Source organism: Ips typographus, linkage group LG3 (genome assembly GCF_016097725.1).
Source record: "Ips typographus isolate SLU linkage group LG3, UJ_Ityp_2.0, whole genome shotgun sequence".
NCBI lineage: Eukaryota > Metazoa > Arthropoda > Insecta > Coleoptera > Curculionidae > Ips > Ips typographus.
The window spans coordinates 7,274,651-7,287,855 of NC_138424.1; the positions used below are offsets into that span (position 1 = coordinate 7,274,651).

Below are 13,205 nucleotides of genomic sequence, written 5' to 3' on the forward strand. Positions count from 1 at the left end.
CGACCAATCAGCGGGAGCGTTGGGAAAGCAGCATGGCGTCGACGATTCAATTGGATGAACAGACCGTTTCCGGTATTTTTCAGCGGGAAGTATAAATTTTAAATATGTTTATTGTGCATTTCGGTTTTTTGATTTTGATGAATTTATTATACTATTCCAACTAATATGCGTATATAAGTTAAACAATTTACCCGATTGATATTTTTGGTTGTTGGTGTATGTTTTCTCAATTTATTCCGCAACAATTTTAAACTACGAAGCAAGTCCGCCACTTCGTCATTTCCGGTATTCTGATTTGTGATTTGTCTATCTTTGTTTTTACCACAGTTAAACAGAGACAGTGAATAGTTGTAAGGTTTATTTTTCAGTTTAAAGGCATTTAGCACAACACAATAATAATACTCTGATAATGCTACTCAACAAAATGTTAGTTCTGCTCTGGGGTGAGAAAACTAACACCACCATTGAATTCCTAGTAATTTGACAGTTACCACTTGACAACCACTCACCCTGACATGTTAAGGTTAAATGTCACTTGTCACTATGACTAAAATAAAATGTCAGGGAATATAATATAAACAAACAAGTTTTTTATGTTTACGTGTAACGTTTCAAAAATCTTAATTTAAAATAAGTATTCAGCACCAAATAAATTAAGATAATTATATTATACTAAAGAAAAATGGCTGACGTAGCCGTGGACGTGTCAGGGGAAATGGATGCTCCCCTTACCCAGCCCCCACCAAACAACATTGCCAGGTGACCTACTAAAGTCTTTTTTTGTTAATTAACCACTCTGTACGACCCTTGTTAACCAGGTTTCTGAAATTTCCCACTGAAATACCGGATCCCAAGGAATGGATACAGCAACAACGGCAAAACGTCCGACCCTGGCTTGTTTTTGTGCAAACCTCAAATTTCAAACCGCCCCCTTCTATACCTCGCCTAAGCAAGCGAATTATGAGAAACATCGAATATTTCCAGGCTAATTACTTATTTGTTTTTCTGGGGTTGATTGTGTATTGTTTGTAAGTTTAAAGGTAATAAACCTGGTTGGGCATAAATGGGGTTGGTGTATTGTAGAGTCACCTCCCCATTGATATTGTTAGCTATTGCTGGGACATTTTATGCAGGGTACAAGCTTAATCAAAGACACCTACAAAAAAAGTTAGTATTATTTGGGAAAGAATTGACTTTAGCACAACAGTATGGTCTTGTAACTTTATGTTCAATGCCAGTGTATTATATGGTTGGAGCTCATGGGGCAATGTTTTGGGTTTTGGGTAAGTAAGCTAAGCTGATGGATGGTATTTTTGATAATTCTGGGTGTTTGTACATGCAGGTGCTTCTATGATTATTATTACTCTACATGCTGCTTTTTACAATATTGAAGCTTTAGCACCAAGGAGGGATGATGAGTTTCCTCTGATGGAAGAAGTTTAGGTAATTTGGTTTTTTCTTTTCTTTTTTTGTACATAAATATATTTTTACTATTTGTATTTTTATTACTTGCTATTAAATACCTTGACACTTATAAATATGGGAGTTTGTAAATACAAGAGTACCTAAACAAATATGGAACATCTGTAATATGGAGATTATTAAACCAGCAGAGACTAGCTAGTAGGTTTTTAATTATTTTTTTGCTCTTGCCTGTGTGAAGGTAAGCAAAGCCTCAGGACAAACTAATTCCATAACTTCTAATTATTCAATGTTCATTATCACTTTCAAAATATCCATACTTGCATAAAAATTTTGTGTGTGCATACACCCTCTTATTGGAGCAGTTACTAGATCCATCAGGGCAATGCAGTTTTTAGTTTACAGAAAAGTGTTTCACTAAAGTAAAATGCCACTGACGAAATTAAACAACCGATAATTTAAACAATATATTAGTATTTTGATATTAGTTTAACAGTCTTTGTAAAATGCATAATCCTCGGCTGCCGCCGTTTAGGCTGAGTATGTAGGTGAGTTTTACCACAAATAAATACAACAATCAATAAGTCTTAACTCTAAAACATTCGAGAACATTTGTCATGGCAGAAAGTTGCTTTTTAATACAATAGATACAACTAATAAAGTATTTGTAGTTTGAAAACTGTGTAGTGCTAAACCGTTTGAATCATTCCTACAAATTGGCTAAATAAATTACACTATAAACGAGTACACTTAAATCTAGTAAAATTATTAACAGCATCTCAATGTGAGATGCTAATTAAGTATTTTGTACATTAGTTGTTTTGGCAGTTTGAAAACAATAGTAGTAATACCGTGAAGGTATAAAAATACGCATTTTTTGGTCAAACCTTTTGACCGAACGTTCTTAAAAATAAATCAACTTAAATTAACAAATCACAGAACGAAATTAAATAGACACATCTTTTAATATTGTTAAAAAAAGGTTAAAAAGTAATACTAAGACGTCAAAATAATTGAAGCTATATTCAGTTAATAAATTGACTGGGTTTTGTTTAAAAGTCTTGTATGCCCACAGCACAAAATGAATATATTTTACATTTAATATGCAAAAATGTATATTAAATTTCCATTTTTCTATGTGTATATAAAAGATATGTGATTTGTGGCCTAAAGTTATTCTGTTGAATAGCCTAGTGCAAAAATAAATATTCTATACAGTATACAGGGTGGTCCACCACAAACCGTCGCAACTAACAAAATTTGGTAGTGTATCAAAGTCAAGAATATGACAACAATTGTATTTTTCGCATATCAGAGAACGTTTTTTTCTTGGTTTTTGTATTTTGTCGTGTTACAAGGTTTAAGAGAGAGATTTCGAAAAGTATCAATTTTCCAAATAAGTAATACATGAACATCTTCAAGTAATACAGTATGAACAACTTCAAGTAATACTAGAAGGAAAATTTGAAGGTAAACAAGGCATAGGGAGAAACAAAAAGTCCTGGCTAAGAAACATAAGAGACTGGACAAACATGGATGGTAATACCCTGATTCATGAGGGCACCTGAGAGGAGAATATCAGACAAACTCTAATTTTGGAAAGGGCATAAGTTAAAGTTATAAAAATGGGGGTGTTCCATTTGAAAAACTTGACTTTCAGCCCTTTTTAGAACTGACTTTTTGAGGCCATTTTTTAACCACCGTTTATAATTATTTTCGACGTTTTTCTTCACCCACTCACAAAACTATCCTTGTTTAATACGACAAAAACCAAGAAGGAAACGTTTTCTGATATGCGAAAATTACAATTGTTTTAGGTATTGCAATTGTAAAATTTTACATAAAATGTCAAATCTCAGAAACGGTTACATTTAGGTATATAACATTTGTCGTAGAATCCAAAAAAGACACATTTTATAGAGTGTTTCATGAAAAATATTGGTATCTTCTAAACCATTTGAAAATATTTTAGACGACTACCCCCATTTTTTTGGGTTAAAATTACCAAATTTTCAGATCTATGGCGGCAGTGTTCAGGGTGGATCACCCTGTATTATATAAATACACCTATGCTTTGTGGGTTATTTTACCTGTTTAACAGTCGACTGAAAGATTTAGGGACAAAACACAACATAAAACATTTAGTACTACAACAGGGCAGTTTTCGCACGATAATGAGGTACATCGAGGCAGTTTCATTTTCGGTTTGGCAATCCTCTTGCCCTCTTATTGCTTCCATTTTTACTTTCATCGCGAAAGGATGATTGTTTTAAAATCAATTCTCGTTTGATGTAAAAGTAGTCTAAGTAATTTCCACTTTTAGACCTCCATAATCTGGATCGGGCTCACATCCTCCGCAGTATCCTCCGCATTTTCCCCGTACTAACGTGTCCTAAAATAAATTCTGTTTAACTATACTTCCTTAAGTAAAACAATAAAAATTAGTACGTTTCTGAATATACGTGCCGATGAATATCGTCCAGTTTTTCTCCATTCAACGTAATTGGCCAACTTGAACGAAGTGTTTGTGAGATCTACTGAAAATCGACCCTGGGGGCAGGCGCTTGTACTACTGTAACAATCTCCAGAGGTGCCATAAGGTATTTTCGTACCTTTTACTTGCTTTGAGAAGGTAAAATCATCACCTGAACAGTTGTAAAGCATTATTAACGTGTTGAATTTTCTATAACTCTAATTGTGTTTACTTATAATTTGCATGGATGTAATGTTTAACCGGACTTTCCAAAATTTGGTCATCCCAGAACGATCGGGGCCGATTTGGTCGCATTGACAGTTATCCAGACGATTACCACCGTAAGGGCATGAATTCAGGTTTAGAAGTCTGGAATCATAAAAGAATGGTGTTAGTCATTCATCTATTCAAATTACTTTATCTTTTCCTCTAGAAGAGGAAGCAAGTTAAAATTAAGGTTTTCTTCAAATGTGATTCGAATTCCCCAGACATTGCAACAATGCTGATGCAGAACATCTACGTACAATACTTACCTTCGATCGTATATTTCCGCATAATTGTGCTTATCCGGATGAAGACTGATGTACTCTTGAGGTTCTGGAGTGTCCATTTTGTAGCAGTAAACATTCACGGTCTGTCCATGTAGCAAAATGACATAATCTTTGTTTTCCCGCGTTTTAGTGTAGCGTTTAATATCCGAGCAACTCTTGTATAAACCTAAGTTAGTAAATTTAATTATATAAACAATTTTATTACACAACTATTGAACTTACATCGCCATTGGTTGCATTTTCTTTTCCTAATGGGACGCAGACTTTTCGGACAAAAATTCTGCGGTACCCCCGTTCTCAATCTTGCGTTAATACAAGACAACTCCCTGAATTGACGACCTTTCTTCCCGCAAGTTTTGGAGCACTAAACCGGTTTTTTTTTAAGAAAAACATCCCAGATATATTGGGGGAGACTTACTTGTTGCCATTCTCCTGTCTGCCAGATATATTCATCTCCACAATTACTTAACAAACATTTACCAGTCATGCTCGGTTTGGACTTTTGGTCGCAGTAATTTTTGTGCATTACACGATTGTAACTTTCCGGCAGTGGACTAGGATCCACTATTCCTTGATGCACTTTGTGGCACGTGACATTGCGTGTTTGAGTTCCATAACCACACGTTGCTGAGCACTAAAATGATCACAAAAAATTGATTTACATGAAACAGGTTGGTTAGTTAGTTGGTTATTACAGAGCTCCAGTGGCCTTGCACCCAGGTATATTTGCACTTGTATCGTTCACAACCTTTTGAAGCTTTTGGTCTGGTTTTATGTTTGCATAGAGAGTCTACCACAATAATGTCGTTAAGAGAATCTTCACATTCAACCACTCGTCTTCGTACTCCGTTTCCACATTTTGTTGAACACTAGAGACAAACAAGGGTGGTGACTTTAGTATGTATTACATATCATTGAAAGCTTTTTTTTTAATTGAAAGTGTTATGATTTAAAAAAACAAGGTAGACATTCAACTATCCAGGCTAATCAATAATTGATGGTGGATGCTCTAGAACAGCTACTAAAATTTTGATAATAAACCAACCGACTTCCAAGTGAGGTATACATTCCTAATAACTAATTTTCAACTAATTTAAACCTTCCGAAATCCATAAAAACTGTATCTTGTAACTCTTCAGCTTCTCTCTAGTTGTTGATTTGAAAACTTGTAAATATGTGGTCTTACCTCTTTCCACGCTCCAACCTTCCATCTATACCTCTTTATTTGGTCACCCTTGGAGAAGTAGGTACTGGATAAATTATTAGTGGCGTGGGGACACTCCACCAACCGACATTTAACCGTGTCCTCCGGCCTATTCTGTTGGTCACACTGTCTGTCATCGAACGTCTCCACTGCAACAATTTCCTCATTAACATCATAGAATATAAAGACACTGAAAGACACTTACTTTTTTCGTTCATACATCTGACCTGCCGATGTCGTTCGCACATCGAATCACACACAGGACTCCAATCTCCCACTTTCCATATGGGACACGGCTGATCGTTGCATCTAATGATGTTGTGGGGCTTTTTGTGAGGATCGCACATTAGAATGTCTTCATCACCCATTTCGTTTCGACATGTGAATGATTGCATGCTGGTGCCTCCGTCACAACTTTGCGAACACTGATGATGTCCCGTTAGATAATGGTAACTTAAGGTGGAATAATTTTACCTGGCTCCATTCTCCCGGTATCCACTGGAATGTTCTGTACCGTCCCATGATATTGGGTCGACGATTCTGGTTGGTTTCGATGTCGTTAAGACGAGGTGTGTTGGAAGGTGTTTCCTGTTAAATTTTAATAAATCAAACATATGTTTTACTGTGAATAGTTTAATAATTACAGCGCATTTCTTAAAACATTTTCTGGTTTCCTCTCTTGGTGCTCTAAGCGAACGGCAATATTCCTGGTCTAACTCTTCATCAGTGTCAAACTTTTTACAGACGTACCTAAAACACATTATATACACAATTTAATAACAATTACAGATATTTTTGCGTTATGTAAAGAGAAATCGTACCGTCTTGTTTCAACCCCTTCTCCACAGCTAACAGAACAAGGATAGAAAGTGACGCTGGCTGCCCAACGGGCACAGGAGTGTTCGTTGCATGGTATTGTTGTACTGGTCGGTTTGCTTCTTAAATCACAGTAGATTTGATCTAATACCCTATTTCCAAAAGCGCAGTAGTACGTAACGTTCTGGTGACCACCACCGCAAGGCACTGAACACTGAAAATATAAGAAAAAGTTAACAAATATTAAAACAGAGGAACAGAAATTCAATGAAGATTGTAAGTACAGCACTGTTTGTAGTTTGTGAAGTATGGTATTTTAAGTGTGTTACAGTTGGACTTCCTGCCATCATGAGTCAAGTTATCATCTTTTGAAAATGCCGAGTTCTGCGACTTGTCGAAGGCATTTGACTGCGTAAATCACGAGATTCTTCCATTAAAGTTGGAACGTAGTGGTTTTTGAAGAAAAAATTCTCTCCCATGGTTTGGATCATATCTCAGGAGCAAAAATGCAGAGAGTGTTTAGGAATACTATAGCATTACAATAACTAGGTGTGTTAGGAATACCTTTTAATGACCTAGGGATGTTACAAGGAAGGATCGGTATTTAAGCCAGGGCTTTTTCTAAATTTATTAATAACTTTTGTGAACATAAAGGAAATTGTTATCGCATCTGAATTTTGATCAAGACAATCAGACACAATTTTTTTACACTAATTTTCTACACCTGTAAGTGTAACATTTATGTTATAAACTTACCGGAGAAGTATATTTCAACCAATTGAGACACTTTTGAGGGTTGCAACCTTCTTCCACAACTTTCGGGAAGTCGTTACAGTGCGAATCGTCAATAGGGATATCATCCTTATCAACACACTTTAGAGCCGTCCTCCATCTGGTTCCTCCACCACAGTTTCTGGAACACTGTTTATATCCACCCAAATTTAATATCTGCCTTCATACTTAAGTCACTAACTTACTTCGGACCAATCAGAATACGTCCAGCGAGGGCTGTTGCATAAAGTGTAACAAGTTTCGGTGCTCGGCGGTTTCGGCAGGGTGTTGCAATGCTGGTCGTCAACAATTTCAGCGTTATACTGTTTCTTTTTAAGGAGTTTCATGCATTGGTAGTACACTTGATGGTAACTGTAATAAAAATGTTGATGCCAATTTGTGGTTAATAAAGACAATGTGTTTACCCTTTTCCGCAAGGTGGAGAACAAGCACTCTTGGAAACAGTGTGCCACGTGAGGGTACAATGACTGTTGCATTCTCTTTTTTGTGTCGCGCTCTCTTTGTCGTCCAGATTGCAAAAACTGGAGTGAACCACCTGGTTGCTCAGCAGATCAACGCAAACAGGTCTTTTGTATTGAAATCCTTCGCAAACCGAGCTGCATTTGGTCCAGCCTTTTTGGTAAAGGGTCCACCCGTAACTGGAATAAGGCAACGCACTGTGGTCGTGTGCCAAAGGAGCCATGTTAGTTTTGTTAGGATCATGCAATTCTGTTTTTTTTTTGTAATTAATTGTTTTAATGTTGTTAAACTTGTTAACGTAAACCGATTTTGTGGGGCAGTAGACGTCAGCTCCATGATTTTTGTTATAGTTACGTTTCAAAAAATAGGTATATGGTATTTCCAAAAATAGTTTGGTAAAAAAAATATTTTAAAAAATGCGACAGTGATGGTACAGCTATGGATGGATCAGAGATATTTTACTCAATTGACATTTTTTAGTTTTAAAGTTGCACATTTTTTCTAAATCGTTTGAAGCTGATGGCAAAAATGGCGTACATATCTTTCCAATTTTTGTATTGATAATATTGTATCGACGTGTTTTTCTGGTTTTAAATATGTATATAATCTATAGTGAAGTTGTTTTTTTTTGTAGTTTGTATTATATCAATCGAAAGTAATAAAAATAGAAAATACCAGCTGCTTAACAAATGCTTATTGACTAGCACTAACGGTTGGGAAATATAAAATTTAGCATTTTGCTGCATATTTGACTAAATATTACATCATATATCAAATGGAAAGCAAAACTATATTCTATGACATCCAAGTTCAGGTTTTAACCCCTTTGACATGTTTATTGGGGTATTTGGAAAATTGGAAACTAAATAGGATAAAACTTCAGTGCAATATAATTGATATATCCAGAAGACTTGACATTTCGTTGTTTTGTTAGATATGGTAATGGTATCTCCAAACAGTTTCCCAAATCTTCGACAATTTTTTTAAAGACTTTTCACAATTTTAATTGCGCTTCTGAAGGCTTACATTTCTAGAAATTTACTACACTTACAAGTAGCTGTATAGTTTGTAGCATTCAGAAGGCTTTACACGAATTTCTAGTATGTATGTAGAGTATATGTTTCAAAATCAAACCATTTTCATAAGATGTTATCTATTTTTACGAGTTTTATCATATTTCAGTATTTTTTTAAGTCTACAAGGTTTTACATGTTTCAAGTGCCCCACGTCTCCAAAATCCTACTAAAAGTGTTTGCTTAAAAGTGATGATCTTCAAAATGTTTTATATATTTTTAATTAAGTCTTTTATGGCACAAGATGTCTTTTAGATAGTGCACTAACACGAAGATATAAATATTTGTTTTCTTAGAAAATCCAAGTTTTTAAAGAAAAATAAACACAGAAACGTGTTTAACAATGAATGTCACTATTCTAAGACAAAGAAGAAGATAACAATTAAAATATTAACACCCAACTAGAAATATGGATAATCGAAATCTTTGAGAACCACAGTAGTGTAGAGCATCAAACCAATTGAATTAGGGAGACCACCAAATGTCATTTTTAGTATCAGATTATAACCTTTCTAGAAAAAATGCTATATTTTTTCTAACTTAAATTGGACAAACTGAATTAACTGAGTTAGCAATTGAGTAATATACGTATAGCTGGGCATCCTGTACAAAAAAATATTGTCACTTTGAAAAAGCTTATGTAAATTCAATGATCAAAGGCCTAATGAATTATCCATGTAAATTGATAAGTTTGGTTGCACTGAACACAAATTAAATTGTCCAGATATAATATCATACAGAGTTTCCCTTTAAAGTGTTTATAAAACCTTCGACACACTACATTTAAGTTGAATATGTACTTTTTGGCTTTAATAATTGTTTTAAGTTATGAAAAGACGATTATTACTTATGAAAGATCACGAAACTTTTTAGTAACGCATTTTCAACGTGACATTTAAAAAAATAAATTACAGTTTTTTTAATAAATACACCTAAAGCGGATACGCTGAAAATACCTGTTCTGGTGCAGATGGAAGAATTGGTTACTGGACCTAATTTATGAAGAATACGCAAATTCAATACAAAGTTAAACCCAATCTTGTAACACACAGATCAATTTCGTGATAAAATAATTGTTGAATATTAGGAAAATGTTTACTTACTTGGGGGCAGCGTCGTTACTAATCATATATCGATACGTTATGTTCGGTGGAGACAAATTCTTGATAGAGAGCACTTCAACGACCAAATCCTTCCGCAACCTCTGAGTGTTTGTGGTAGTGATCCATTCGATTTGTTCTTGACTGCCGCTATACTTCACCACCACGTGCCCGTATTCTACTTCCATTTCTTGAGTCATCAGCATTTGGTTACCGTTTAGAATAAACTCTCCGGTTTCTCCGTCTTTCAAAGCTAAATAAAATGCAGGAGATAGAGTAGTAACATTCTCGTTTAGTGTTGGTTTAACAAAAGTTCCTTCTGATGGAGAAGTGTGAGATATTTTGTGGAATGCGAAATTTTTATTTGGTTTACTATGTTTGTCTTACCTAAAAAGTTCTCGTCTATTCCAGCACTGTACTGAACAATTCTGATGTTAGAGCTACCTCTTGGAATGCGTACCACCCTTTTGTAGGCAACTTGATCGGCGGTTGTGTTATAGGTTCCCTCCATAACATGACACTGACTGTTATTACCACCACAAACTCCACATTCATCTGGAAACAAAATCGTTTCTGCATTACTATTCACACACCATTTGTTTGTTTATTAATGGGTTTAATTAATGGGGTACAAATTCATTTGGATGTCAATGGATTATTTTCTTATCTTCGTGCTGGTTAACATATCTTGCCCTTAGCTATACCTAACATGACTCGCATGACATGATGTCTAATGTTAATAGCCTTCACCCTTATACTCACGTTCTTTCTTGTTAAATTAGTCATAGTTATTAAGAGGTGTTTTGTCAATTTTAAGTTTTTTAAGTAGTATTATCATTGCCTTTGCTTTAAAAACCATCATTTTGTTAGTATATGTACGTGGTAAGTTAAAAAACTTACCAAACTGTTTATTCGAATCCAAAATGTTATCGCAACCACCACGCCTGCACATTCCATTTACGCAAATGTGAAAACCAAACTTTCCACATTTGGTACCGTCAATTACCTTATCTTTCAAGCTATAGTAGGCTTGAGAACGTTTTGGTTTGCAGTACAATCTGCAAAGGTCTTCGCTACGTTCTGACAAACCTGTATGGAAAGACAAATCCTGTTAAAATTTAGTTGTGTTTGTTTCTTGAAACAAAATTCTTCCAACTACTGATATTCTATAAGTTCTTTCTTCGTTTAGGTTAGTGTGATTCCTTTGTGAAAAAAAAAAAAAACATACAAACCTACGCCATATTTAGGAACCCACTGAACATCCTGCGACAAATTCGGCACTCCTTTCGTAATTCCGTTGAATTGGGAGCACTGGATCTCTCTAAAAATCATTGAATTATCATATATACTTGATGGTAAACAACTCACCTAAAGTCCATAGCGTCATCATTACAATTCTGGTAATTACAAGAAACGTATTTAACACTTTCCCCGGTGCAGTAGTTACCTCCATTGGCTGGAACTGGAGAATTGCAGAGTCGCACCGATTTTTTGATTCCTCCTCCGCATGTACGACTGCAAGGGCCCCAGCTGCCATAAAGCTACATGAAATACTTTCAATAACACCTAAAATGAAAAACGTACGGTTGCCAGTCGCTCCAACCACCGTCAACTGGAACGATATTACTACGATTTTGGGGAACGCATTCTCGTTTATAGCACCAGCTGTAAAAAAATCAGTATTATTGATTGATTAATCGAGTTGAGAAAATTACAACCTGTCTCTTCCGCATTTGGTACCTTCGGCCCATGGAGTATAGTTGGTGATGCAACCCCCGTCATGGACGTTTTTACACCACATGTGAACACAAGGAGGCTGAAAATGTTTGAGATTTAGAACGTTGGTTGAAAATTTGAAATCGATATGATCCAGTATTTTTGGTTCACCCTGTGCACAGGATGTCTCAAATTCGATGATTTTACGGGGTATCTTCAAAAGTAGCAAAGAGAGAGCTTACACAGCTGCCCCTAGTGAGCTACAAGGTGATTTTGAAAATATGACAATTTGAACTTTCCTCGTATTTTTTACTTTATTATTAGAGACGCAGAAGATCTATAAATAGTTTCCCATAGAAAATTTTACGTAGAATCTAAATACGTGATTAGTTTTTTTTATTATTTGGTTGATATATTGTTTTTTTTTGCAGCTCAGAAACACAAACATGTCACCAGTGTCTTTCAAACTACCTCCTGAGTCTTGAAAGTATTGCAAGAGGTTCTCAAACGACTCAAACGATTTATGCAGGTCAGAAACATCAAAATGGCAAAAGAGCATTAGTGGATTTTGATGCTTTAAAATGTCAGCAGAAGTTTAAAAAGTGTTTTCAGTTGCTTTTCAATGTTAAGAGAAAAATTGGTTAAGTTTGAAGCCCTCTAGCGGCCAAACGGTTTAACCTACCAACCAGTGTTGTCATATTTTTATAAAACCCATTTCATTGGCTATCTATTGACGTACAAAAGTTTATATAGTGTGGACCAAACAAACGAGTTATTTACGATTGAATGAAACTCTGCACTAAAAAAAGTGAAAAATAAGTTCATCAACTTAAACGCCCTCTAGAGCCCAAGAAAGTGACGCCCTCTAGCGGCCAAACCGTTAAACCAATTAACCAAAGTTGTAATATTTTTACAAAGCTCATTTTATTGGCTATCCATCGACATATTAAAGTCATTATCATGTCGGTCAAACAAGAAAGTTATTTAGGTTCAGCAAAGTAGTTATATCATTGGATCATTGGAAGCCAATTTCATTGGGTATTTATCGAAATATAAAAGTCCATCCATTATGTGTCAAATAAGATAGTTAATAACGAAGAAAGCACGTGGAAAAAATGGTTGGGTATTGATGAAAAGAGTCACGTGATGATTTTAAATAAAAAAAAAAGTCAAAATAGGCGCGAAAAAAACTGTGAAATTGTGAGTGCATGTGTCACGTGACGTTGGCAGAACAGAAAAGTAAAAAAAATAGAAAAAGACGGAAATGTCACGTGATCTTAAAAAACTAGTTAAAAATCAGAACCATTGTCAAAACCAGGTTTAACATAAAATACCATTTATTTGGTAATTCTTAAAAAATATGAAATATTGGACAACTTTCAAGTTCAGCTAAGCGTAACTCGATTATTTGAAAAAATATAAAAAAGTGTAAAAAAGAGAAGTTGTGGGAAATTTCATCCTTTATCAGATTTTTAGCTCAGGAATTTTAGCTCTAAAGGGCCTTTTCAGGGAGATATTTCCGATAAACTGTGTTAACGCACGAACAGTGCTTTAAAAGACTCTAAGCAAGTAAATTCACCACAAGCCCTGAACATTGTA

The 13,205-nt window shown here is 35.2% G+C and overlaps 2 protein-coding genes across 7 annotated transcripts in view; one reads left to right on the top strand and one right to left on the bottom strand.

Moving 5' to 3' along the window:
* Positions 1–532: 532 nt before the first annotated feature.
* Positions 533–1,499, top strand: LOC145726445 (prenylated Rab acceptor protein 1). Its single transcript, XM_081975512.1, has 4 exons — positions 533–759; positions 819–1,028; positions 1,084–1,283; positions 1,343–1,499. Exons 1-4 carry the CDS (start codon positions 683–685, stop codon positions 1,441–1,443), a joined length of 588 nt encoding a protein of 195 aa, XP_081831638.1. The 5' UTR covers positions 533–682; the 3' UTR covers positions 1,444–1,499.
* A 377-nt stretch (positions 1,500–1,876) lies between these two features.
* Positions 1,877–13,205, bottom strand: part of AdamTS-A (ADAM metallopeptidase with thrombospondin type 1 motif A) — a 126,648-nt gene continuing 115,319 nt past the window's right edge. For 3 of the 6 annotated variants that reach the window (XM_081975484.1, XM_081975489.1, XM_081975488.1), the window contains 23 exons: positions 11,609–11,706; positions 11,475–11,555; positions 11,259–11,420; positions 11,123–11,211; positions 10,791–10,979; positions 10,278–10,445; positions 9,894–10,143; positions 9,747–9,782; positions 7,663–7,896; positions 7,444–7,609; positions 7,223–7,387; positions 6,472–6,680; positions 6,295–6,400; positions 6,125–6,238; positions 5,856–6,075; positions 5,633–5,799; positions 5,142–5,315; positions 4,865–5,080; positions 4,669–4,810; positions 4,429–4,612; positions 4,128–4,264; positions 3,871–4,067; positions 1,877–3,814 (listed from right to left, as the gene is read on the bottom strand). In XM_081975484.1, the coding sequence (XP_081831610.1) occupies positions 3,725–3,814; positions 3,871–4,067; positions 4,128–4,264; positions 4,429–4,612; positions 4,669–4,810; positions 4,865–5,080; positions 5,142–5,315; positions 5,633–5,799; positions 5,856–6,075; positions 6,125–6,238; positions 6,295–6,400; positions 6,472–6,680; positions 7,223–7,387; positions 7,444–7,609; positions 7,663–7,896; positions 9,747–9,782; positions 9,894–10,143; positions 10,278–10,445; positions 10,791–10,979; positions 11,123–11,211; positions 11,259–11,420; positions 11,475–11,555; positions 11,609–11,706 (3,594 nt within the window). In that variant the 3' untranslated portion in view covers positions 1,877–3,724. Of the gene's footprint in view, positions 3,815–3,870; positions 4,068–4,127; positions 4,265–4,428; positions 4,613–4,668; positions 4,811–4,864; positions 5,081–5,141; positions 5,316–5,632; positions 5,800–5,855; positions 6,076–6,124; positions 6,239–6,294; positions 6,401–6,471; positions 6,681–7,222; positions 7,388–7,443; positions 7,610–7,662; positions 7,915–9,746; positions 9,783–9,893; positions 10,144–10,277; positions 10,446–10,790; positions 10,980–11,122; positions 11,212–11,258; positions 11,421–11,474; positions 11,556–11,608; positions 11,707–13,205 lie in introns of all 6 variants that reach the window. The other 3 variants (XM_081975487.1, XM_081975486.1, XM_081975485.1) reach the window with 3 other exon arrangements.